The sequence below is a fragment of the Penicillium concentricum genome, assembly GCF_028827145.1.
Source record: "Penicillium concentricum strain IBT 3081 chromosome Unknown utg000001l_segment0_segment0, whole genome shotgun sequence".
In the NCBI taxonomy this organism is placed as follows: Eukaryota; Fungi; Ascomycota; class Eurotiomycetes; order Eurotiales; family Aspergillaceae; genus Penicillium; species Penicillium concentricum.
In genome coordinates this window covers 6,017,041-6,041,923 of record NW_026622754.1, presented here as the reverse complement: position 1 = coordinate 6,041,923, position 24,883 = coordinate 6,017,041, and the positions used below count along the sequence as shown (strand labels likewise).

At 48.7% G+C, this 24,883-nt stretch overlaps 12 protein-coding genes across 12 annotated transcripts; 7 read left to right on the top strand and 5 right to left on the bottom strand.

Annotated features, from left to right (window-relative positions):
* Positions 1 to 1,002: 1,002 nt before the first annotated feature.
* N7517_002315 (putative regulatory factor Sgt1) lies at positions 1,003 to 2,926 on the bottom strand (the record flags this gene model as incomplete). Its single annotated transcript, XM_056720045.1, has 3 exons — positions 1,003 to 2,328; positions 2,397 to 2,596; positions 2,668 to 2,926. 3 exons carry the CDS (start codon positions 2,924 to 2,926, stop codon positions 1,003 to 1,005), a joined length of 1,785 nt encoding a protein of 594 aa, XP_056584180.1.
* Positions 2,927 to 3,208: 282 nt separating this feature from the next.
* On the top strand, positions 3,209 to 6,962 carry N7517_002314 (putative spindle-pole body protein (Pcp1); the record flags this gene model as incomplete). Its single annotated transcript, XM_056720044.1, has 3 exons — positions 3,209 to 3,778; positions 3,841 to 6,662; positions 6,722 to 6,962. 3 exons carry the CDS (start codon positions 3,209 to 3,211, stop codon positions 6,960 to 6,962), a joined length of 3,633 nt encoding a protein of 1,210 aa, XP_056584179.1.
* A 676-nt stretch (positions 6,963 to 7,638) lies between these two features.
* On the bottom strand, positions 7,639 to 9,162 carry N7517_002313 (AAA family ATPase VPS4; the record flags this gene model as incomplete). Its single annotated transcript, XM_056720043.1, has 4 exons — positions 7,639 to 7,860; positions 7,920 to 8,370; positions 8,429 to 8,816; positions 8,871 to 9,162. The coding sequence occupies 4 exons, from the start codon at positions 9,160 to 9,162 to the stop codon at positions 7,639 to 7,641; spliced, it is 1,353 nt and encodes a 450-aa protein (XP_056584178.1).
* Positions 9,163 to 9,456: 294 nt separating this feature from the next.
* Positions 9,457 to 10,018, top strand: N7517_002312 (tubulin-binding prefolding complex subunit YKE2; the record flags this gene model as incomplete). Its single annotated transcript, XM_056720042.1, has 4 exons — positions 9,457 to 9,514; positions 9,574 to 9,769; positions 9,833 to 9,893; positions 9,959 to 10,018. 4 exons carry the CDS (start codon positions 9,457 to 9,459, stop codon positions 10,016 to 10,018), a joined length of 375 nt encoding a protein of 124 aa, XP_056584177.1.
* A 614-nt stretch (positions 10,019 to 10,632) lies between these two features.
* Positions 10,633 to 12,375, bottom strand: N7517_002311 (phosphoglycerate mutase, 2,3-bisphosphoglycerate-independent; the record flags this gene model as incomplete). The annotated part of the gene is made up of 5 exons (XM_056720041.1): positions 10,633 to 10,840; positions 10,907 to 11,259; positions 11,304 to 11,488; positions 11,548 to 12,285; positions 12,345 to 12,375. 5 exons carry the CDS (start codon positions 12,373 to 12,375, stop codon positions 10,633 to 10,635), a joined length of 1,515 nt encoding a protein of 504 aa, XP_056584176.1.
* Positions 12,376 to 12,739: 364 nt separating this feature from the next.
* N7517_002310 (mediator of RNA polymerase II transcription subunit 9) lies at positions 12,740 to 13,312 on the top strand (the record flags this gene model as incomplete). Its single annotated transcript, XM_056720040.1, has 1 exon — positions 12,740 to 13,312. The coding sequence occupies one exon, from the start codon at positions 12,740 to 12,742 to the stop codon at positions 13,310 to 13,312; it is 573 nt and encodes a 190-aa protein (XP_056584175.1).
* A 475-nt stretch (positions 13,313 to 13,787) lies between these two features.
* N7517_002309 (glycine hydroxymethyltransferase SHM2) lies at positions 13,788 to 15,339 on the top strand (the record flags this gene model as incomplete). The annotated part of the gene is made up of 3 exons (XM_056720039.1): positions 13,788 to 13,820; positions 13,878 to 13,928; positions 14,014 to 15,339. 3 exons carry the CDS (start codon positions 13,788 to 13,790, stop codon positions 15,337 to 15,339), a joined length of 1,410 nt encoding a protein of 469 aa, XP_056584174.1.
* A 400-nt stretch (positions 15,340 to 15,739) lies between these two features.
* On the bottom strand, positions 15,740 to 16,933 carry N7517_002308 (HNH endonuclease signature motif containing protein; the record flags this gene model as incomplete). The annotated part of the gene is made up of 5 exons (XM_056720038.1): positions 15,740 to 16,021; positions 16,084 to 16,374; positions 16,429 to 16,526; positions 16,590 to 16,703; positions 16,852 to 16,933. The coding sequence occupies 5 exons, from the start codon at positions 16,931 to 16,933 to the stop codon at positions 15,740 to 15,742; spliced, it is 867 nt and encodes a 288-aa protein (XP_056584173.1).
* Positions 16,934 to 17,415: 482 nt separating this feature from the next.
* N7517_002307 (uncharacterized protein) lies at positions 17,416 to 19,097 on the top strand (the record flags this gene model as incomplete). Its single annotated transcript, XM_056720037.1, has 3 exons — positions 17,416 to 17,852; positions 17,907 to 18,005; positions 18,068 to 19,097. 3 exons carry the CDS (start codon positions 17,416 to 17,418, stop codon positions 19,095 to 19,097), a joined length of 1,566 nt encoding a protein of 521 aa, XP_056584172.1.
* Positions 19,098 to 19,554: 457 nt separating this feature from the next.
* Positions 19,555 to 20,721, bottom strand: N7517_002306 (glycosyltransferase family 32 protein; the record flags this gene model as incomplete). The annotated part of the gene is made up of 1 exon (XM_056720036.1): positions 19,555 to 20,721. One exon carries the CDS (start codon positions 20,719 to 20,721, stop codon positions 19,555 to 19,557), a length of 1,167 nt encoding a protein of 388 aa, XP_056584171.1.
* Positions 20,722 to 21,262: 541 nt separating this feature from the next.
* Positions 21,263 to 22,759, top strand: N7517_002305 (acyltransferase family protein; the record flags this gene model as incomplete). The annotated part of the gene is made up of 1 exon (XM_056720035.1): positions 21,263 to 22,759. The coding sequence occupies one exon, from the start codon at positions 21,263 to 21,265 to the stop codon at positions 22,757 to 22,759; it is 1,497 nt and encodes a 498-aa protein (XP_056584170.1).
* A 731-nt stretch (positions 22,760 to 23,490) lies between these two features.
* Positions 23,491 to 24,642, top strand: N7517_002304 (uncharacterized protein; the record flags this gene model as incomplete). Its single annotated transcript, XM_056720034.1, has 1 exon — positions 23,491 to 24,642. The coding sequence occupies one exon, from the start codon at positions 23,491 to 23,493 to the stop codon at positions 24,640 to 24,642; it is 1,152 nt and encodes a 383-aa protein (XP_056584169.1).
* Positions 24,643 to 24,883: the final 241 nt, after the last annotated feature.

Sequence of the window (24,883 nt, the reverse complement as noted above, 5' to 3'; positions counted from 1 at the left end):
CTGCAGAAGTGGATCGGCTATGAGACATCTTTATATTTGTCAGGAACAATCGATCCAGCCCTCCACGTGGAATTCCTAAAGTACTAGATTGCTGATCTTATATCTTATATCCAACATAGGTACCATACAATATATACTACATTGTATACATTCATTGAGATGGCGTAGCATTAATAGAGGCAAGTCATAAAATCAGGGCACTTCGACACGACCGTGGTTCTATAGCCGACATTAATAATATCTATCGTATACGCTTCTATCCTCGCCACCGGCTATGTCTACGTGGCTTCCACCTGGGCACTTGGGTTGGTCACAAGTATTATGCATCCCTGGATGTTATGCAGTTCCTGCATGTCTTCATTGCCCTAACCCCACTAGGCTATTCAAACTTGGGGACCGTCCCGGTGAACCATATATCTTAGGAATGTGGAACATATCTTAAAAATAAACAAGTTCTATATGAGGGATCTGGTAGACAAGTAATTGATTTCCCAGCTACATCTTTAAAAGGGTATATGACTACTTAATCTAGAGAAGATAGATCAAGATTGTGAGCAAAGCCTCATGTAGCCGTCATAGGCAGAATTGTTAAGCCGACCCATGATCATCCAGTTACTGCCCAACTTACCTTGGGCATGGGTACGGAGTACAAGTTGAACACCTGAAAGATGAAATCAGACGTGGTTTTTCTTGTTTTTCCATTGATAGCCATCATGGCATTTTCAAGATGTTGGTTTGACCGCGTTATCAGCCCCGTTATCCCTTTTCTCCGGGGTGTGTAAAGCGTTGTCACAGAACCATATTCACCAACAACCAGAATAGGAATAACCCTTGTCTTTGGTGGACGGATCGCCTTGTCTCACGAATGAGACATTTCTTCAGTCAATCGCATTGGACTGGCATCAAATCCATTGCCGAGTCAGACCTCGGGAGTCTGCTCTTGCTTCCTCAGGCATGTCGAATGATTATTCACACACATAGCACAAGCATGTACTGTCACCTTCAAGGGCGATCATACTTGGGCATGCGCATGTTCATCATTGACAGCATATTACCCGCCGGACCAGAAGCTCCAGCTTGGCCCTGAAGACTCTCCAGCAGATTCTTAGCGAGGTTGATGTTGATGTTCTCATCCTCATCATCTTCACTGGAAACCTTGGCAGCCTTTCCTTTGGATGCGCTTGCTGCGCTAGATAATTCATGCGGGAGCCGGTTGAGATCGAGCACGCCCGTTCCTTTCAATTCCGCCTCCATTAGTCGGGAAAGCTCCTTGATCTTCTCCGTGTCATCCTCTGTGTCCGGATCGAGTTCTTCTACTCGTTGGCGGATGGAATCGGATGCAGAGGGCATGCCCATCATCTCTTTCATCATCCTGGAGAATTCCTCTTCGTTGAATGATGCGTCCTTATCCTCGCCTTCACTATCGACTTCATCGTCATCATCGTCGTCGTCGACATCAGAATCCGTATCAAAGTCATCAATGAAATCGGCACCATCGAAGCCTGCTTTGCTGTCATTCAAGAACTCTTCAAAGCGAGCCACGATCCTTTGAAGATTTTCTTGAGCACCAGAATCACCGAATTTGCCGGCGTCTGCTCCCTTTCCTTCGCCTCTGCCTTTGAGCTCTGTCTCCAGATCTTCATAGTTGATATCAAGCCATTTTTCATCGTCTTCTCGCTTGTCCCAGGTTTCTTGGATTTCTTTATCAGTGGGAAGGATTTCATCCCCTGTATCCACATCCTCGAGCAGGAACTTCATTTCCCTGACTGCAGGCTTATCTTGATTTTGGGGGTCGTACAGCAGCATCTCGAATCCACACGCAAGTTTCATTCCCGCTTCCGCTCGCTCGAATGCTTTCTTATCCTCGGTTGAGGGCAGCTTGCCCGCCCAGGAATTTGGCACAGGGAATTCCTGACTTTTGAGTTGCGCATATCCGACACGGGTAAAACGAACACTAACGTCAACCAAGTCGTCTGGCTTGAAAACAAGGTCGGACGCATCCTTCGATCGTAGTGGTCGCAGGGCGATCGGATCACGAACATAGAACGCCTCCACAGCAGGTGAGATATAGGCTGGCTTTTGGTGTAGAAGGAATGCAGCCTTGCGAGGAATTGTGATGATGGCGGAGTGAAGATTTTCGTTGATTTGCTGAGGGTAGTTGCGCAGACGGTAAAAGGCCTCTTCTTGAATTATTGTCGAGCGAAGAATGCGACCGGGGTCGCTCTGGATGATCTTTCGTGCTTCTGGAAGTGAAATTTTCTCGGTGACCTGTCTCTTCGTCTCCTGCTTTGGTTTGATGATTCGGAGCTCTCCTTGGTGAATCCACACCTGATTCATAGATTGCCAGGTTAGTATGTCTCTAATAAGGCGACGTGAATCAACTAGCCATAGCTCACCCTGTTGTCTGCAACGTCTGGCTCTATCCATGCTGGGAGTGTGCCCGAAGCTTCAATGAGAAGAAACTCGCCATCGCCGTCCGCCACTTTGACCCAAATATCTCTGTGCCGCTTGGTCAGTTCGCGAAGGAAGTACACAATGACCCATTCATCTTCAATAGAGTCGCCGAACGTGGTGCGGCCCTGTAATGAAGTGATTCCTAAACCCCGCGACAATTAGCTTTTAACTTTATTTAGATATAGTTCTTAAGAACAAGACTTCCTTCCGTACCGTCTTCTTTTGTAATTTCCAATCGAAAGGCTTCGCGCTGCCAGATGTAATCCTTGAGCAGATCTTTGGTTAAATCTGCTGCTGTACGTTGCACCTCGAGTAATCGTGCCCGGGTCTCGGCAGCTTCATCGATAACGGCGGGGGTGGGGGAGAGCGGGATATGATAAATTGAGTAGTCGACAGCGTCGTCGGGGAGCTCTGGTTTTGGGATAGGACGGAAGGTTGATTCAAACCATGCGCGATCCTCTTCAGAAGTCATGGCTGATTTAGTGTCAAAGACCGTGAATGACCTCATGCATTCTTCTGATAGAAAAAAAGCAAAAGCGGCGAAATTCACATCCCGTGATCCACACGCTAATCCCAATTGAGTTAGAAATCAACAGAGGTGTCCACGCTAAGCCTAACACAGCCGGGGATAACTCGCCCAAAACACGTCTGTGATTGTCAAGCGTGAACTTTCAGTACACAACTTCGCTCCTGCCCTTATTTACGGTGATGGTCACGCGCTGAAAGGTTTTGGCCCACCTCTCCCTGTTTCAACATGGCCTTCCCCTACATCGACACACCGCGCACCGAATACGACGGCAACGCGACTTACCTTACAGCCGGATTTCGCAGCGCGGGGCGGCAGCACTTGTCTGCACTCGATTCTCTTGAAAATTCGTTCCAAACACCATCTAAAGACAATGATGTGATCAAAGGTTTCGACAAACGCGTCACTCCGCGCCCCGGTGCTGCTTCCAAGTCAACGAGAAGCGCGTTACGGCATCTTCCATCAACAGCCCCCGAGAAGGGGGAGTTTACTCCGTTAATGAAGAGCGCGACGAAGAACAATCTTTTGAGGAATATGTCTGCGGCCCGAGGAACAGACGGTCCGAAAACCCCCGGATATCAGCGAGAGACTCATCGCAGCAATGCCCACACACCCGGCTTGCCTGCTATGGACATGTCTGACATATACGAGGAGGATCGGACAATGGAAGAGGCAACCCCTGTTCCACATGCTGCAAGCAGTAGTGCGCAAAGTACACCATTGCCTGGGTATTCAGGACGCAACGGAGGAGTCCTTGGTGAAGGAGGGAATAACTTGTCGCTCAAGGACCAAGCTATGGTATGATACATATCCCAGTTATCGAATTTGCGCGAGCTGCAGGCTAATACAGACGCCCACAGGCCATTGATCAACTGAGCAAAGTCAATTTCAGTTTAAAGTTGAGGATTCATTTCATGGAAGAACAATTGCAAAAGGCTGGCCCAGAATACAATAACGAAGCCCTCAAAGAAAATAGGGAGCTCAAGGTCCTGCGACTAACTATGCAACGCGATATCTCCCGATACCGGAAGAGTCTTCAGCAAGCAGAGAAAGATCTTGAGGACTACCAGCTACAGCTAGTGGAATTAAAGGAAAAGTCTTGGAGGGAGCAAGCGGATCAGACGGTACAGCGTGAAATGGATATGATGCGCGAAGAGCTTGAATCGCGCGACCTTGAACTCCGAGAAGTGCGCGACGAATTGAGACACACCAAAGATACCAAATCGCAAGACACCGAGAAACTTCGAGACGAGATTGAGGACTTAGAAGCAAGCTCGAGAGAGAAAGATCGGCTTCTTGAGGAACGCGAAGAAGAGATCGAGGATCTGAAACGTAATGCCGAGGAGAATGGCGCAGCTTCAGAGCTCCAGCTTGAGCTGGACCGTGCCAAGGAGCAGATCCAAGAGCTCCATGATAGTCTTGCCCGGGCCAATTCCGAGACCAGAGAGTCACAGGATGCGACGAGACAAGCCATTGAAGAAAAGGATCGTGCCGAGGAGGATTTGAGAGAGTTACAAGACGAAATGTCAAACAAGTCTTTTGTCACCAAAGGACTGAGCCGGCAAATGGAGGACAGGACCGAAAAGCTCGAAGAAGAAATACGCGGGCTGCAACGAGAGAACGATGCTCTGACGACAGAACTGGAGAGTAAAACTAATCATGCGGCTCTCCTCGAAGAGCGTTATCAAACTATTCAGCACGGCCTAGAAGATAACGCCAATCAACTGGTTGAGGACCTTGATGTGGCCAGGCGTGATCGCGACCAAGCCCGACAGGACCTCAGAACTACTTCTACTCGACTACAGGAGGCCTTGGACGAACTCCAGCGCGGAACGGACGAAAAGGAACTTCTTCAAACTCGCCATAATGCGCTAACGAATGAATCCGGAGGACTACAACTCGAACTCGACCGTGCACAATCTAGAATCCGCGAACTTCAAAAAGCGGTTCAAGACGCCACATCTCGTGCTCAGGATGAAGGGCACAACATTCGCTGGCAGCACAAGGCGGAACTTGAACGGTTACAAGAGGAGATTGAAAACCTTCATCACGAGATTGAGGAGAAGGAGGGCCGATTTGCAGTCGACCAAAGTCGATGGGAGAGCAGCAAGCGGACTCTACAATCAGAGAAAGAATGGGCAGAAGGCCAAGTGGCAGACTTGAAGCGCACTATCGACACGCTTCAGGAAGCCGGCAGCTCATATTCTGGGAAGGAGTCCAGGCTACAAGAGGCCATTGACAGCGAGAAAAAGCGTTACACGCAAGAAAAGTCTATGCTGAATCGCCAAATCCAAGACCTCAAAGACGACCTCGATAAAACAAGACGCGACCTCGATGAAAAACGAGATGAGCTTCTTACGGCGAAGCAGGATGCTCGGGTGTCTAGACGCGAAGAGCAAGCACTTGTAGACAAGGTGCGAGCTCTGGAAGACGAGGTGATTGTTTTGCAGTCGAGTCTGGCGGATGAGCAAGAACTTGCTAAAGGTCGACAAAATGGGGCATCTGACCTGGACAAAAACCTGGAAAAGTCTATTGCCGAAAGACAGAAACTCCGTGATCAGCTTGCAAACGCTCATGTCGAGATCTTTGACCTGAAGACTTCGGTTCAGGAGATTGAGGCTGAACGCATCGAGCTCCAAGCTCAACTCGATCGAGTCCAGAACGCAGATGACACCTCCCGGTTTGACCGCGACAAGCTTGAACTACGCAAGACTGTAACAAGACTTGAAAATGAACTCCAAGTTCTGCGAGACGCCAAGTCGTCCCTTGAGGACCAGCTCGTCTCAGAAAGTGAGCGATTTGTATCAGAGGAGGGTCGTCTTTCGGCTGAAATCGATCGCCTTCAGGACAAGTTGCTTGCTGGCTCGGGTAACCGTGATCGAGAACTTACTTCGGCCAAGACGAAGGTACAGCGTCTGGAGCGTCGCGCCCAAGAACTGGAAGCTCTTCTTGAGCAGCAGCCTGTTGTGGAGTATGAACAATCTGGTGCACATGGGGACCTCTCTTTACTTCGGCACAGCCTAGAGGAGGCCAGGAAACGCGAAAAGATTCTCCTCCAGCGTGAATCCAAGCAGAAGACTTCTGCGCAAACCTACAAGTCACGAGTTGAAGAATTGGAAAAGGATCTTCATGATGCGATGATGAACAAGTTCGAGTCACACTCCCCACACAATTCTCCATCAAACAAGCTTCATGAAGAGCTACGCAGTCTACGAAAACAAGTGGCTGAAGCACACCGATCCCTGCAGAAGGTCAACACGAAGAACCGAGAGCTGGAACGTGCTGCAATGAAAGAAGAGGACCAGAAGGACTTCCATGAGCTCCTTAGGTCCTCCACCCTCGAAGCTGAATCATTAGCCCTGAAACTTTCCGAGCGGGAAGCACGCCTTAGCGAATTGAAGACACATGTGCGCCGGATTCGCGAAGAACGAGATGCTCACAAGCGCGAGGCTGAGGCAGCAACCAAAAATCTCGATCTATTACAAAGACGCCACGACGAAATCCTCGAGAAAACTTCCCTTTCCAAATCCACCAGCAAGACCAAACATGAAAAAGAGATCCGAGGCCTGGGCAAGGAAATCATCTGGCTCCGCGCTCGCCTACAACGTGAAGAAAAGTTCCGCCGTGATCTTGCCTGGAGCAAGGGCTTGATGGAACTTGGTGAACGCGTCCGAGTTGCATGGTTCGTACTCCCATTTCTATCGCATACTATTTGCAATATAGCTAACAAATTACCAACAGCAACGATGCTGATCTCCGCATGATTTCCGAGATGGGCGTGCACGCCCGTGACCGAGCTCCTGTCCGCACTCCACGCCATAAACTAAAATCCGCCATATCTCTAGTGAGGGCCGCTGTTCGCATGCAAAAGATGAGCAGTGATTGGAAGCGGACTAAGAAACTAGGCGAGGGATTGAAGCGTGCTAAGACTGAGATGCTCAAGCGCCGTGATAGCTCGAACAAGAGCTTGCTTGGGCAGTAGCGCTAGAGATCGATTCTGTGTTTATGTCATTCGTTCTGATTTTGTCTCTTGTTCTTCCAGCGTCAACCTTCTGTCATGAGAGATTCCCCCGACATGTCTTGCAAGTATACTGCTCTTTTTTTGACTTGTTTTGTGTTTCTGTGTCTCCGTTTATTCTTTATTGGTTTATTCGAATCATTTGTGCATACTGTCATCTCATCGAGGAATTTGATGATTCAAGAGCCATTATTCATTTATGTAGCATCTGTCAGTAAAGAAACTGAGCCTTGATTTGCATTAATTACACGTAAAAGCAATGGCGAAAGAACCTTGCAGGTTTGTAGTCTTCAAAGCAGTATGTATGCTACTCGCAGGGATAGACACATGAAATATTTGCTCAGCCAACGCCTCGCCATTGCGAAAAGTAATTGAGAAACGCTTCTAAACACCAAACTATTCGGAGACACCCACCAAAAACACAGGAATCCGAAATGAAGCAAGCATTGACATGGACACAGATAAAACATGAGAAAATGGAGACTATGGGCAAGGGCACGAGATATTCAGCTTTCGTCCTCTCTGGACGAGCCAAGGAGCCAGGATTTTATGCTGTCGATCAACTGAGGTAGAAAGATTCAAATTTCGGAGGCCATGATGGGAAGAACGATATAAATATCGACCATTTGCGAAGATACGATCAGGCGCCTTCACTGCCGAATTCCTGGGTCCATTCAGCGTTCCTCGTGAGATCCTCTCCGCTAACGGTTGGCCGAGAGTTCTTAACTGCCTTGATGAAATCCTTCAGAGTGAGAGGTGGCTCCAGAAGCTTATCTGCATCGATGTCGAGCCAGCTCATTTCCACTGCGCCCGCATCGCCTGGTGAGCAAGGCGTGACTTTCTCTACGTCATCTACGAGTACCTGTAACAGAGCCGGGTCAGTCGCTGTGAGTTGGAACGGTAAGGACAGAGTATACATACCTTCTTATAATGTGTTGCTCCTTGAATCTTGCGGATTGGCTGCATTAGTGCATCTTGCACGGCAATACTAATATCGCTACCGGAGTAGCCCTCGCTCAGCTCGGCCAATTGGCGATAGTCGGCCTGGGTCATTTGACACGGCGTCGAGCCCACGGCTAGCATGAACATCTTAATTCGTGCATTGAGACCGGGAAGACTGATGTGTACTCTTCGCTGGAATCGTCGTCGAATAGCAGCGTCCAGTTGCCAGGGAATATTGGTTGCGCCCAGAATCAAAACACCCTTCGAGTCTTTACCGACACCGTCCATCTGTACAAGTAATTCGGTTTTGATACGCCGTGAAGCCTCGGACTCTCCTTCGCCACGGGGTCCACACAGAGCATCAACCTCATCGATGAAGATAATCGCAGGCTTATTCTCACGAGCCATGTTAAACAACTGCTTAACAAGTCTAGACGCGAATTAGCACGCAACGCTCGAAGCTCCCGTAGGTAAAAATGTTGCCCTACCTTTCACTCTCACCCATCCACTTCGAGACTAGGTCACTACTGCTGACACTGAAGAATGTGCTGTTTGCCTCTGTTGCCACGGCTTTGGCAAGATAAGATTTTCCCGTACCCGGAGGACCGTAGAGCAAGATACCCTTCCAAGGTTGGCGCTTGCCAGTGAACAAATGGGGGAACTTGATGGGAAGAATGACTGCTTCCTTCAATGCTTCCTTTGCGTTCTCAAGGCCAGCAACATCCTCCCACTTCACGTTCGGCTTGTCCGACAGAATAGCGCCCTGAAGCGCTGATCGAAGCTTTTTCGCTTCCGCATCTTCGCCGTTATCGTCATCTTCCTTCCTGTACGATCCAGTGTTGTTAGCGGGGATAACGCAGGACAATAGCTTAATCGCTAACAATGTCTACCACATATAGGGGAGTGCTAGAACAGAAGTCGAGTACATACCCTCCCTTCCCACTGCCTTGCGCCACCTTTCCATTTGCGCCAACCGCGCTTGGTTTTTTTTGTCCTCCGCCAGGTGATTCTTAAGCTTCTCTGCGCGATCCATATACTCGCCGGCCTTTGAGCGGATCATCTCCTTCGATTTCGGGTTCTTCTCCCATTTCAAGGCCAGCATGAACAACTCCAGTGCGGAGTAGTACATCTGATAAGCCTTTTCGTACTCGCCATCGTTGTCATTCTCGATCGCCTTCTTGACCGTATCGATCGCCCGCCCCAGGAAATCCGTATTGCTCATGATGGGCAACGTGTGTGCTGTCTGGGGTACAGGTAGCGAGTCGACCGCGGAGGGAGATGTGATAAAGCGGGGAGAGGGGAGCAAGGGTCAGGCAATGGGCCAAGGCTGGAGGGATAGGCAGCGACCTGCTAGAAGAGACAACTTGAAGCTTCTTTAAAGTAGAAGAAAAGAAGAAGTGCAAAACAGGTCTAGAACCGAGGGTTGATGGGAATTGGAGGGGAAAGTGAGAGTGGAAGTTGTTTACGGGCGGGAGCCATTGATTTTCCCTCCTCCCACTTCACCTCCAAGTTCACCATGGACGCCCAGAAACAGCTCCAAGCACTCTCGGAAGAGTTCCAGGGACTGCAGACCGGTATGGCTATATCTCTAATTGATGACAGCAATAGCTACTGACCTTTCCCCCGCCTCCAGAGCTTGATGTTCTGGTCGACGCCCGCCAGAAACTCGAATCGCAGCAGCAAGAGAACGAAGGCGTGCAGGCCGAGTTCGCCCAGCTCGACGATGAATCCAACATTTACAAGCTCGTTGGCCCGGTGTTGCTGAAGCAGGATAAGACCGAAGCTACGATGGCCGTCAACAGTCGGTTGGAGTTCATTGAGAAGGAGATGTCAGTGCTACTGCCTTGGCCACTGTGAACCAACGAAAATGTATGCTGACTGAGAACCTACAGCAATCGAATTGAAGGCGAGATTGATGCGACACAAGAAAAGAGCGAAAAGATGCGCTCAGAGGTAAACCGCCCTCATCCAACTACAGTCCACCCCCCACCATATGCATATTCTAACCCCTCACCCAGCTCATCCAACTCCAAAGCCAGGCTCAACAGCAGGGTGCTGCTGCATCGGCCTCCGCTTAAGGTCAAAAACCCCAAGAAACCGCAGGCGAAGAAGGATATATCACCCGGAGATGAAATATGTGGCGAGCTACGAGGCTGTCGCCGGATGGGACCAACCCTCAACCGGTTCACTGTGATTCGGTGCATGCCCTATGCAACTGTGAACACTACATTGGAGGTACAATATCTCAAGGAATGCTTGGGCATTGAGGACCAATTCCCAATTGTATTGGGATACCTTGTAAATGTATGATCTGTGGAGGTGCCCGACACCAGAACAGCGCATGGATCAATTTAAAGATATACCCTCGAATTTTTAATACAATGCTGTCGAAAGTGATCGATTTGTCTTTAGACATGAAATTCTCTGGTAGTATCAATCATTCTGACACGAACCTAATCAATATATAGGTGTATGGTGAAGTCTACTTACATATATATTATATATTTTTTGTAGTTCACTGTTCCAGCTCCAGTCTTTCTAGCTTTATGCTTTCGATATTTTGTTGATACACTCGGTTAGAAGATTCTAAAACTCCAATAAAAAAAAGGTATATCAAAAGAAAGATTATGTGTATTGACAAAATTCTATTCATTGATTCATAATCAAACATTTATGTACGAGGAAACTTTATCTAGGACTTGACCAGCAGGTTGGTACCGGTCATCTCTTCAGGCTGCTCGACGCCCATGGCAGCGAGAACGGTAGGCGCAACATCACCCAAGACACCATCCTTCTTGAGGCTCCAGCCCTGAGGGGCGTTGGCCATAACGAAGGGAACCTTGTTAAGGGTGTGGGAAGTCTTGGGGGTGCCCTTCTCGTTGAGCATCTCCTCGGCGTTTCTGTGAATGTGGGTTAACTAGAAATTCTCTTGATGGAAGGTGCTCCTGTTTCGCAGAATAACTTACCCGTGATCGGCGGTGATGAACAGCACGTAGTTGTTCTTCTTGCAAGCCTCGTAGATCTCGCCAATGGCCTTGTCAGTGGCAGCAACACCCTCAATGGCGGCCTTGTACACTCCAGTGTGGCCAACCATGTCGGGAGGGGCGAAGTTGTTCATGACAAAGTCGAACTTGTGTTCACCAAGACGATCAGCCACCTTGGAGCCGACAGCAGCGGCACTCATCTTTGGGTCAAGATCGTAGGTAGCAACTCGGGGCGAAGGGATCATATCGCGCACTTCGCCGGGGAAATCCTTCTCGATACCACCGTTAAAGAAGAAAGTGACGTGAGCGTATTTCTCAGTCTCAGCAATGTGGCACTGCTGGAGGTTCTTCTTGGCGAGCCATTCGGCCAACACATTACCCATGTGTTGAGGGGGAAAGCAACATTAAAGTTGTAGTCAGTCTTGTACTGGGTCATAGTGGTGAGGTCGATGTTCTTGGGGTAGGGGAAGTCGGGACGCGGGGAACGGTCATGGTCGCCCAGCAGCTGGGTGATTTCACGGACACGATCCGAGCGGTAGTTGAAGAAGAAGAGGGTATCGTTATCTGTACAGGTTCAATTAGCTGCTACGACCTTGCCTTTTCGGGGATCGAGCCACACGAACCCTGGACACGGCGCTCCTTGCCGCCAACAATGATGGGCTTCAGGAACTCATCGTTCTCGCCCTTCTCGTAGCGTTCGCGGATAGTCTGTAGCGGGTCGGAGCTATCCTCGCCCTCGCCAGTGACCAGACCCTTGAGGCCAATCTCAACACGCTCCCAACGCTTGTCGCGGTCCATGATGTAGTAGCGGCCAACGACAGTGGCAATGGCGCCGAGGCCAATCTCCTGGATCCGTTCAAGCAGCTGCTGCATGTACTTGTCGGCGCTCTTAGGGTCGGTATCACGTCCATCGGCGAAGAAGTGGATAAAGACTTCGGGAATCTGCATGTCCTTGGCGGCCTCGAGCAAGGCGAACAAGTGAGTGATGTTGGAGTGAACGCCACCATCCGAGACCAAGCCCAGAAGGTGCAGACGTCCATTACCCTCCTTTGCACGGGTGAAAGACTTGACAATGCTGGGCACCTTGCCCATCTCGCCCTTCTTGAGGGTCTGGTCAATGCGAACACTATCCTGCCAGACAACACGGCCAGCGCCAATGTTCAGGTGACCGACCTCACTGTTGCCCATCAGACCCTCGGGCAGACCAACAGCGAGTGAGGAGGCATCCAACTCGGCGAAGCCCTGGGCGGTCTTGGAGTTGGGCTCGGCGAAGCCAGACATGTGTGGGGTATCGGCCGCGGCGATGGCATCTCCCTCAGGAGGGGAGTTGGGGCCTGCAATACCCCAGCCATCGATCACAACTATAAGGCTTATATTAGCCGGTATATCTTTTGAGGACCCTGGTGGTAGTCGATCATACTCAATGCAACTTTTTGGTCGACCGAAGCCATAGTGGGGTTTGTTATAGCGATTGGATCACTAGAATTATACGAACACTGATCAATTGTTGAACCAAGAGAAATTTAATAAACAAAGCTGCTTACCTTTAGATGTTTAGAGGAGAGAAGAGGTCAAAGGAGAATCAGACCACCTAACGCAGAAAAAAAGGTCGCCGGTGAAGGAGGGGCATGGGCCCCGACGTCACCGTCACCGGGTGCCAGGAGCGTATTTGCTGAGATAAGCATGTATTTGCGGCCCCGGGGGCAGATCTACGGGGTGTGTCTTCCGAGTCTTCCCTAAAAATTTACCCCAGCCGGGATCTACTCGTCCTTCAAATCTCTTTCCTCGGGATCCTGTTAATCAGCATTTCCGACAATGGCTTCTCGATCTCCGCCAGTGGACACCCCGCTCCTCAAATCCCCTGTGCCTGAGACACCCTTTAAAGACGCGCCAACACCACCGCAAACAGTACCTTTCCCTTCACCACAGACCTTTGAGATAATCCCATCATTGCATGGGATTCTTTCTCGCTTACTCTCAAAAGGTCAGCAACCCGGTTCATCGGACGCACCCGGAGATACAACAGGGGACCCAGGAGCTTCCCAGGCACAGGTCCAACAAGCACCTACAAGCATCCCTAATGACGGACACAATGGCAACAACTCATCTTCACATGCTGTGCCAGGAGTATCAGTCCTCGGTTCAGGTGCTCGTCCGCCGCTCGATGTGAAAACCCTCCCTACCGAAACCAGCTCTGTTAGGATCCGAATCCAGAAGGCTCGTACAGTCGTCGAAGGGCTACCAGATGTACACCGGTCTGTCGATGATCAACAAAGAGAGATTGCAGAGCTGGAGGATCGTGTGAGACGTTTGCGCTCTGTCATCTCTGACTTTGGGAATCGAGCAGGAATGCTACATCAGGACAATACGAGGACCGTGGAAGCATGAAGCTTGAAACTTTGGGGGAATATCGGTCTACAATGGGAATTCTCAAGTCAGCTAGATGCTGCAGGATTCTCCATATTGATTTATTTGGCGTTTATAAGAAGGAAATACCCATATGTTTTTAGCGATCATTTCAAGACAGCAAAGGCGCCATTGTCATGAGTCATGTGGCAAACCCAGCAATTGATACTCTATTTCCTCTCTCTTTTCTCTCGAAGGATTCATTATTAGGGTTTCTTATGAACTTCTTAACCAATCCGGTCCAATTTTTCCCAATTTTCCCAAGTTACAAATTTTATAACCTAAAAACTTAATCTGGTCAGCTGTCTCCGATATCGTTGGCTCAAATTTCGGCGCCTGAGGCAAACGGAAGATCCCCCTCCCCCACCACCTTCCTTTTCTTTTTTCCCCCTTCACCTCTCTTTCTCCCCCATCAACTTTTCTCTGTTTTATCCCAGACAGATTACCATATTTCATCATGTCTTACGCTCTTTCCGAGTCCCACCGGGACGTGAGTATTCAAATCTCCCCTCATTTATAGCATATAGATTTATTGACTCATCTACAGCAAATGCACAACTCCCTCGTTTCCAGCGACCCGGAGATTGCTGCCATCATGGTACGTCGAAACTATAAATTGGGACCTGCAATTGAGTGCAGTGTCCACAAAATATCCAGCTTTGCTAATTATTTTACTCGTACAGGAGAAGGAAATTCAGCGTCAGCGTGAGTCAATCGTGCTGATTGCCTCGGAGAACTTCACTTCCCGTGCTGTCTTCGATGCCCTTGGTTCGCCCATGTGCAACAAGTACTCCGAGGGTTACCCCGGTGCTCGTTACTACGGTGGCAACCAGCACATCGACGCCATTGAGATCACCTGCCAGCAGCGTGCTCTCAAGGCGTTCAACCTGGACCCCGCCAAGTGGGGCGTCAACGTCCAGTGCCTTTCTGGCAGCCCCGCCAACCTCCAGGTCTACCAGGCTCTCATGCGTCCCCACGACCGCTTGATGGGTTTGGATCTCCCCCACGGTGGTCACTTGAGCCACGGCTACCAGACCCCCTCCCGCAAGATCTCTGCCGTTTCCACCTACTTCGAGACCTTCCCTTACCGTGTCAACCTCGAGACTGGTATCATTGACTATGATACTCTCGAGCGTAACGCCGAGATGTACCGCCCCAAGTGCTTGGTTGCCGGTACCTCCGCCTACTGCCGTCTTATTGACTACAAGCGCATGCGCGAGATTGCCGACAAGGTTGGCGCCTACCTCATCGTCGACATGGCTCACATCTCTGGCCTGATCGCCGCTGGTGTCATTCCCTCTCCCTTCGAGTACGCCGATGTGGTCACCACCACCACTCACAAGTCTCTCCGTGGCCCCCGTGGTGCCATGATCTTCTTCCGCAAGGGTGTCCGCAGCACCGATAAGGCTGGCAAGGATGTCCTTTACGACCTGGAGAACCCTATCAACTTCTCCGTCTTCCCTGGCCACCAGGGTGGTCCCCACAACCACACCATTACTGCTCTCGCCGTTGCTCTCAAGCAGGCCGATACTCCTGAGTTCAAGCAGTACCAGGAGCAGGTCATCAAGAACGCCAAGGCCCTCGAGGAGGAGTTCAAGGTTCTCGGCCACAAGCTCGTCTCTGACGGCACCGACAGCCACATGGTTCTCGTTGACCTCCGCGCCCACAGCCTTGATGGTGCCCGTGTTGAGGCCGTTCTTGAGCAGATCAACATTGCCTGCAACAAGAACTCCATCCCCGGTGACAAGTCGGCCCTCACTCCTTGCGGTATCCGCATTGGTGCCCCCGCCATGTCTTCCCGTGGTATGGGTGTCGATGACTTCAAGCGCATTGCCCGCTACATTGATCAGTCCGTCACCCTCTGCAAGAAGATCCAGAGCGAGCTTCCCAAGGAGGCCAACAAGCTCAAGGACTTCAAGGCCAAGGTTGCCGACGAGAGCGTCCCTGAGATCCTTGCCCTCCGCAAGGAGATTGCTCAGTGGGCCAGCGCCTTCCCTCTCCCCGTTTAAATGGGACAATGAGGACCAAGTATGAATTACGGAAAAAATAAAGAGGGATCTGAATCATGATTCCACGAGTTCAACATCATTTCGTATAACAAAAGAAAAATACATGGGTGCGTTTTTAGGGGTTAATTACCGGACTGCTTTTTCAACCTGACGCGGGTCATTGGGATATGGGAATGCTTTTTTGCATGTGAAACGAGCAATTGTTAATTTTGGCGGATGGGCCTCGCACTTATTCAACAGCGGGCTCACATTTTTAAGGGGAAAAGTTCAACATTAATTGGGCGTCCTATGTACATTCTACAATCTATTCTCAACACAAGGATCTATAGAATCCAAGGACTATTTTCTTCTCATCTATTGTCCATCTTATACGGTTCTATTTCCATTATCTAAGACCGTATCACGCTATTAGTCCTCCCAAACGTGTAAAAAGCTCGATCTCCATTCGTTCAGCTGCATCTGGCTGCTTGAGAATGCTGGCCATTGGATCTTCTCCAAGATCCTCGTCCCAGATTGTCTCTGGCTCGGCATTGGCCTTCATGTTTCGATATACACACATACGCAGGTGCCAACGAAGGAGATCATCACTCACACGGTTGGTTCCACTTCGGGCCGAGTCTTTGAGACGAGTACCGCCCATTCTCGCAGGATCTGATCCGAATACAATAATCTTGTAGTCAGACTTTTTATCACGATTAGTAAATATCGGGGAAATATGACATGTTACTATAGGGAGTGTCTCACATCAGGATCCACTCCTAGTCGAAAATTATCAAACCAAGTGTGAATGTCTGAGCTAAGGAGGAGCCCATTCTGGGCAGAATAGAGACGAGTCTCTCCAATCTCGCTATCGGGGCGAGTATCGGTAATGTACCGCCGGTATTCACCTCTTCTCCATTCTCCTAGCATGCTCACAGGGAATACATGCGTAGCCTCGAGGCCGAGGAAAGGTTCTTCATAGGTGCCTGACCTATTCTGCCCGGTAATTGCACAGCAACTGTCTCTTTGGCGGAGACTGTTGCGGAGTGTAGTTTGCTTTAGAAATAATTAGCCCTGTCGTTTTATGCTTCTTGTAATTTCTATGTCAACTCTACCAGATGGTCCTGGGGGTTGGGTACTGGTGTCATGGGTTCTGATGCGGCGTGGCGCACAGTTGGTTGTCAAGTTAACGGTGATGGGGGTTTGATCTATACAATATCAGCATTGGAGACTCTATATATAGTTATGCTAGACGTAGCAAACATATGTACCTTTATCTAGAACAATGTAGTTACCGGGGCCCACTGAAGCCCGGCCGCTAGACCGGAGCGTACTGCCTGCTGTGCCGGCCTTCAGCAATTTGAAGATTCCCCAGTCCTTCTCCTCTGGAAAGAGGAATATCAATAAACAGTACCGTCACAGCATTTCAGCAGACAGATATCGATCTTGTGGGTCCTCTGGGATTGCCATGGCTATAACAAGGTTGTATTAGTTGTTACACTGGGTCCTAGGTATGATGCTATGGTAACTTACCAGCAAGAAGAGAGCCGTTATCCTGGTATATCCGGAGATTTGACTGCGGGTATCTTGGTGCTTTAAGGACACGAGCTGTCATATTGAAATCAATAAATAGAACCAATAATAGGAATAGAAGCTGACTCTAAGAAAGCAATACTTCCAGTTAGCTATCTGACGTCATCTGATATCAGTCTGTTGCACCTTCAGATTTCCCATTTTTAGAATCCAAGCATTGAGAATTCAAGCATTGAGAATTCAAGCATTGAGAATTCTTCCAAGTATGGAATAAGAATAGTCTGTCGCTTATATGGCCTTTTTAGTAGTCTTTCCAGTAGTCTTTTTCAGTAGTCTTTTGGGCAGCGAAAAAGGTGTACAAACTATTAATATCTCACTATCGAGGGTTAGACATAAATTTTCAATTTATGTAAAGAGTTGGTGCGATGTTGATGTATTCAGATGTATAAAACTATAGGCAAAATCTGATGTAGCACACTAGTGACTAGCGGCTGGAGACTGCTGTACTCTAGCCTTCGCCCCTATCATTTCTCCCTGTGTCTTTCAACCCATCTCAGCCTTGCCATGTTCCACACTGTGAGATCGCGGGTCAACCTCGTCAAGAATCTTCCTGCCGTGGATCATGTTGTGGCCCTATCGCGGCAAAATCGTGGATTGCATAGCGTGAGCGAGGTGTCCAATCGGCAGAAGTATCATAAATTGCAGCTGGGCCGAGAAAAGCGTGGAGAGAAGTTCACAGACCAGCTCCAAGCCGGACAGGACATATTGCTCGAAATTTTGGCCAATCCCTCTCTTGTAGGCTATTTACACCATCTAGCCATATACGGAAGTGATATGAACACGTATCCGTGGGCGCGCTTCTCCAAGCCTATCCCCCAACGCCCATTCTCTCCAGAAGATATCAAGAGACTCAAACAGGCCATCGAGAAGGCCGGCATACAAGAAACTCAGGATCAGGAATCTATGTTGTCTAGCATTCTGCAGGATCCGACCCACTTCAGGTATATTACATTCTTTCGCGCTTCTATAATTTGGTTAGCTTATGTATGAAATAGTAGTGAGCACACCGCAGAACCAGTCAAGTTCAAAGATACGCTTATTACGCTGCTAGTTGCAAATTCCCCCAATCTTCAGTCATTGTCTATGTTCCCCTCGTATGGGGCTAAAAATAGGCTTATGGAACTACTACAGCGGGCCTCTAACGCACCTGGCTTAGTTACCTACTGCCAAAACTACGAGAAATCAACTTCCACCCAGATGATACTCTAAATATGGGCACGGAGTATGTGGAAGAGCCATACTACGATCGCTTGAATTTAGTTCGAAAACTGCCCGCTATTGAGTCCGTCACTTTCAAGTTAGCAACATGGGATAACGAGGCAGGCTTTCCTCTCCCGCCACGCTGCGCTAACTATAGCAAAATCAGCATTACGCACTCCTTCTTGCTGGAATCTGACCTTTGTCGAATTATTGAGTCGCCTAAAACACTCAAGAGTTTCGCGTTTACTGTGGGCGGACGCAAAATTCCGGATGGAGGACCAATGACCTTAAGTACAACTCCATTACTTAGATCTCTCTGGTTCCACCGACGGACTCTGGAAGAGCTAGATCTTGACATAGAAAGCCATGCGAATCGGCGCGAGTTCTATGATCCTACGTTTCGGCCGAGGGAGGACGAGGGTATCAAGGAGGACCCGAAATACTATGAAGAATTTTACGCCGATGAGCTCCGCGAACTGGCCACGGAAGATCTGGAAACTCCGCCATCTTACATCTCGTTGAAAGACTTCTCGCAACTCAAACGACTTAGCCTAGGCGTCCACACTCTGTGCTTTTTTGCGCGGGGCGTTGGATTCGGCGAGAACCGATTTACTAATGGCCGGATTGGCGCTGAGGCCTTCAATCTCGCCGGAAATTTGCCGCCTAACCTCGAATCTCTTCGTGTGAGTGGACGAGGAGAGGGAGCAGAGTACAATTGCTTTGATTTTGAATCTGATCTGGATGTCGATGATCAACTTGACCGATTGATGCACGAGAAGGAAGCAAGATCCTTGGAGATTCTCGAGGGCATTGTTGTTACTATTCCAAATGGGAAGACGGTGGATAACAGCGCAGATGAGAATGATTCGTCGCTTTACTGGAAAGATCCAGATGATGATAGATTTTGTGACTGGGAGGGAGATAATGAGATAATTGCTGCTATAGATTGGGGTCCTCCCAAGCGGGGGGATGAAGGAGGTAAATAGAAGATGTCCACGATGCCAAGGACTTGATCAGTTAGACTTCTCACATGTACATTAAGAATCGGTACTTTTTAACTTGTGTGTAGTATATAATTGGATGCATATAATACTCACATTATCTACTACGTACCCCCCTTAGAATAGGGTCATTAAGGAGGGAGCGTTAATACGGGTACTACTGTACTATACTAACTTTTTTCTTTTCTATCTCTAAATTTATAAATGTAATGTAGCTAGGCTTTCTCCACGGGATGTACGAGCGATGTAGATTTTATAGGTGTTTTGAAGTAGGGCACATATCGACTCGATCGAGTTCATGAAACTATCGCTTTCAAAATGGAGAAATAACCTCATGCTTATAAGGGCTTGAACATAGGTTGGCGCGATGGACCCAAAAACCTGCCGCCGCTTATATCTAGAACACATAATCACATTGCCAGAACAAAAACCAAAACATTCCCTAGTTAGGTGGTAGTCCCATATTTCTTAATGCTTCCCCTATTGCCTGGAATGTGGCAATCTGCCGGTCCTGCTCTTCCTGAGGCAGAGCAGCAAAAGCAGTGGTTTCTTCGTCCCACTTCCTCACACATTCCACATTCCAATTGCACTTCTCGACCTCTGCAAAGATCGGGTGATAGAATCGTGGATGACGGTTTGGCCACGCGGATGCATGGTAATGGTGCTTGACCAACGCCGTGCGGGAATTATGGTTGCCCGAGTCCGAATGACCTTGCCCAGCGGCGAACGCTTCAACCGTGAGAACCAGAAATCCCCCGACAACTTTAGACTCTGGTATGTCATGGAACATACTCCATGTGACATCCTTGCCCGTTGTACGGCGCATTTCAGATAGTATTGCACCGGTAAAGGCAGAAGGCCCGGTGCCTGTGATCACATCATCAAAGTCCAGCTGAAGCTCTGAGATTGGCCTCCCTTGTTCAATGGAGAGCTGATTGAGCCAGTGGAGGATATTCTCCACTAGTCGCATCATCACGGGCTGTCGAGGCTTGCACATGAATGTCCATTGACAGAAGGATTGAGATTTTTGACCTAGTATAGGATGGTCGCTGAAGTATGGCTCATCGATTTCGATGCCAATGACCATGTTGATCTCGCTTTCATCGTGGGTGCTTGGGATGAATCGCTCCACCGGTCTCAATGCCTCCACGTCTATATCAGCATAGACACCTCCCTCTATGTACAAAACAAGATACCGAAGTAGGTCGGCCTTGATGATTGGAGCCGTTAAGGCTCGGTATGTTTGAACGATATCTGGTCGATTCAGCCCAAGGGCTCCGAAGTTTGTTTCGACATAGTCGAGGTCATTCTGGTCGGTCAGAACCTCGTACCTATAGCCCGGGTTTTTAGATATCCAGCTGCGCGCTACCTCAATTTCACGCCCGTCGAATTCCAATGGATTCACTTTCCAGATCTGCCAGATTTTTTTGGGAAATTGTTCGCCAACATTTCTCAGCTGAGTAGAGTGTGATTGATTCTCGTCAAAGTCGCGCGGCGTTCTGGTGACACAAAAGTAGATGAATAGACACAAAGCCACCAGGCCGCCATGTGTGAATCTGCGTGCCTTCTTCGGGAAGAGACTGGGCAACACGAAATTCTTCTCCAGCATGACTGGACCTGTGATGTGAGTTGTTTCAGTGACCTGGGACAAGCAAGTCGAGAAGGGAGAAATATTGCTAATACAGGAAGGCAGGGCCTTAATTTCCCTGATTACATACAGTACATAGCATCGTAATTAACATGTGTTATTCATTAAGCCTGCTAATAGTACCTGTTACTGGCACGGAAATGGTCAAGGATTGAAGCTTAACTAATTGGATCCTTCTTAGAGTAGTGAAACACCTTCAGCCATTCGGGTAATGGGGCCAATAGTAGAGACTAGGGTCATTCAATTGTGGATTTTAGTTCAAAACGCCATTTAGACTTAGACTCCCCAGGTCTGCGCTCAGACCTTGAGTTGTGGGGGAAGAGGGTAGGATCGTCTAGACCGGTTTTTATGGGCCTCGGCACTGACCGGGGTTCACCTGCTAGGACTATGCGAGTGGATTCACATGTTACAGAGCTGTACTGAGAGTGTATTTTTCCCCAAGGTGAACTTTGGGTTTCTATCTTTCTTCAAATATTCAACTCTCCTAACTTCAATCCACTCGATGCCTATGTTACACCCCTCAATCGAGAACTCTTCACCTCAGTTGAAGTCAAGCCCACAGCGAGCCCTCGAGGATGGACAGTGGAAACCACAGTTTGCCCATACAACACGCTCTCGGCATGGGATCTCCTCTTACATGGTTCCCTTCCTACCCTCCTTCCTTACTAGGCGAACAAATAGCGACAACACGAATGAAAAGCAACGGTCACTTAACAGGCCCACCGCATACCTAGATGGATTGCGAGGTTTTGCGGCTCTACTAGTCTACTGGGGACATCATGAACTTTGGGCCCACGATGGCGGAGGGGGGGGATATGCCTTCGAGCTGGCCTATGGTTACGATAACAAGTACTATTTCGCATGCCTTCCTGGTATTCGAACCTTGTTTTCGGGGGGCCATTTTGCCGTCAGCGTCTTTTTCGTGCTCTCTGGGTACGTTCTTTCAATGAGGCCACTGGTAAACATCCAGGATGGCGATTACATTGGACTAAGTAAATGCGTTTCCTCGGCCATATTTCGCCGATGGTTTCGTCTATATATTCCTGTCATTTGCACAACATTATGTTACATGACATTTTTGCACTTGTTTAAGATCACCGCTATTCCAGAGCTTCAAGGAAGCTACCGCTCGGAGCTATGGAATTGGTACGCCGAGTTCAAGAATTTCAGTTTCCCTCTCCGAACAGGCGGCGAGCCTTGGTTCACATACAATTTCCATGCTTGGTCTATACCCGTCGAACACCGAGGCTCCCTGGCTGTCTACACCGCCGTTCTTGCCCTTTCAAGATTTCGCCGGAATGCCCGGCTCCTAGGCGAAGTCGCATTGGTTGTGTACTTTTTGTACATTGCGGATGGAGCACACTATGCTATGTTTATTGCCGGCATGCTTCTAAAAGATCTCGACCTCCTCGCCATACGAAATGACTTGCCCCGCTTCTTTCTCAGACTGAGTCCCTTCAAGACAGTCATCATGACTGTTCTCTTCTATGCAAGCCTTTATCTTGGAGGGGTCCCCTCACGTACGGACAATTTGCAACAATTGCGTGACTCATCAGGGTGGTACCTCTTATCCTTTCTAAAGCCACAGGCAGTGTTCGATTACAAGTGGTTCTACCTGTTCTGGGCCGCTGTCTTTCTCGTCGCATGCACGTCTCACCTTCAGTGGCTGAAGACATTCTTCACTGCCCCATTCAACCTGTACTTGGGCCGTATTTCGTTTGCATTCTATCTCGTTCACGGACCGGTTCTGTGGACTTTGGGTGACAGGCTCTATGCTGCAGTGGGTTTCGTACGCGATTCACACCATGAGAATTGTCCCTGGTGGATTAATCGCCTCCCCTTGCCTAACGTTGGTCCTCTTGGGCTTGAAGTCAACTTTCTCGCCGCGAATCTGATATTGTTACCCTTGACTATCTGGCTTGCAGAGGTCGCGACTAGACTGGTTGATGAGCCAGCGGTAAAGTTTTCTCAGTGGATCTACAAAAAGGGCACTGATTGACAAATCCTGACAACCCTCCGCATGTGTCCATGATCTTCCTGGTTTATTTTTGAGTATATAATGCAAAATGTTCTTCCAAATGATAAATTGCTGTATAATAAGAGTCTTGCAACCACGAACGAAAGTTACTGCTAGCCCAGAGCCCGAAGCTCAGGATACTACTATGTAGATCCTAAAATTGTTGTAATGACATTCGCGAGATTCACCTTAGATTTGGCAGTACTATTTGCAATATTGAAAATTCTCTGTTGGAAGCAGTTTTCCTATAGTTTTGCAAAGAGATGGTCATTAAGCCATGTCTCGTGACCATGGTAAATATTGTTAAGAGTTGTGGGTGATCGCACTAATCGCCATATTCAATCACTGCCCGTGTCACTCAAAGCCCCCTTTTTAGTCAGTCTAATCTTGGCAAGGCTTCCTCTGAAATAAGACTTATAACCTTTTACTGTTACATCCCGTCTACACTCGCCAAACTGAACATGGCCAAAAATAAAGCACACCTGATACTTATTGCAGGGCTATTGTCCGCGTTTATCCTCGTCGCCAAATTTAAATCCAACCTCAGCTTGCAATCGGGATTTCTGTTTACGGACTATTCCTCAGGTCCATATAGGCAATCACACATTGATGCCGAACAATCCGACATAGCTTGTTCAGTTCATGGCAGTTTGTCCCACTGCCAGGATGGACAAGTTACGGAAGACCAAAGATATACCGAATTCAACAAAGACATGTCTCAGACACACCACATAATATACTCGGTATCAAATCCCGATCGAAGGTACTTTCGGATCGACTTCGGAAAAAGATCCGTCTTGAATCCCAGTATAATCCCCCATCCCGAGCTGCTTGACACCTGGATCATCACTGCACAGCTTTACAAGCCTACTGCTGTTCGAGATGCCTCAGTCTGGTTCGCTGAACTTGTCTGCAACGCCGCATTTTCGGACGACAAGCGAGTCTTGAGCTGTCTGGAGCCACCACTGCTATTGCCCATCCCAGCGACCTTTAGTGACGCCAACAAGTGTCTCGGCGATCTTTCGTTCTTTAGTCTCAGCGTTGGACCTCATGATGCAAGGGTGTTCTACGGGCCCGAGATTCCGTACACCATTTACGGCTCCAATTCGTTATTTACATGCTTCGGACAATGGATATCCGACTTTCGAATCTTGATGGATTGGGGAGTAGACACCATCAATCAGCACGAATTCCGACAGTATCGTGAACTTCAACGTCCAATGCCATGGAATGCCGTTGAGAAGAATTGGTTTATCTTCTGGGACGATTTGGGACAAATGTTCCTCCACCATGAAATTACACCAGCGCGTGTATTTTCGAAACTCGAGCTAGATGGTTCTGTTGGACCAAACCTGGCGCTGACGAACTATCTTTCTGACCAAGAATGTCTCAAGAGATTCTTGCCCGAGACGGGAAAAATTCATCAAGCGACAAACTCGCTAGCTATCACTCTATGTGCACGATCTGACCAATCTTGCCAACCTGATGCGACCAATACCTTTGTGCTCTTCATCATCCAACAAAAGACCGTACACGGTCTTCACCCCGTATATGAGCCCTATGTGGTGCTGATGCGGCGTTCGATGCCATTTGAGATCTATGCGGTTTCGTCCAAACCAATCTGGATCTTTGGTCGCAGCATTCGAGCAGAGAAATCAGATGAAGATCCTTCGGGATTACTGGAAGATACCTCCGAGATGCTCTACATGACTAGCATCAGTTGGAAAAACCATAGCCAAAAGTACCATGGATTCATTGATGATACACTGTTCTTAGCTTTTGGCAGGGAGGATTCACACGCCGGTGGTATCGACGTCACGGCAGGGGACCTTCTAGCAGAGCTGGGTATGTGCGCGGGATTTTGATTTCTCTAATACTGTAATATTTATGCGTGTTTTGTTCTCAAGCCTTAAGGTCAATGCCACACTTTGAAGATGCGCGCAGGCGCGTTCGGAGAAGAATTTAATTTATGGTACTGGACATACTAAAAATTACAAGAAAACAACAAGGATCACTTTCAGTGTACTGTTCCAAAAAATATTCTCCAAGCTCTCCCGTGTCTTCGTCTCTCTAGCGTCAAGCTTGGCTTTGTTGGTGTTGGCGTCG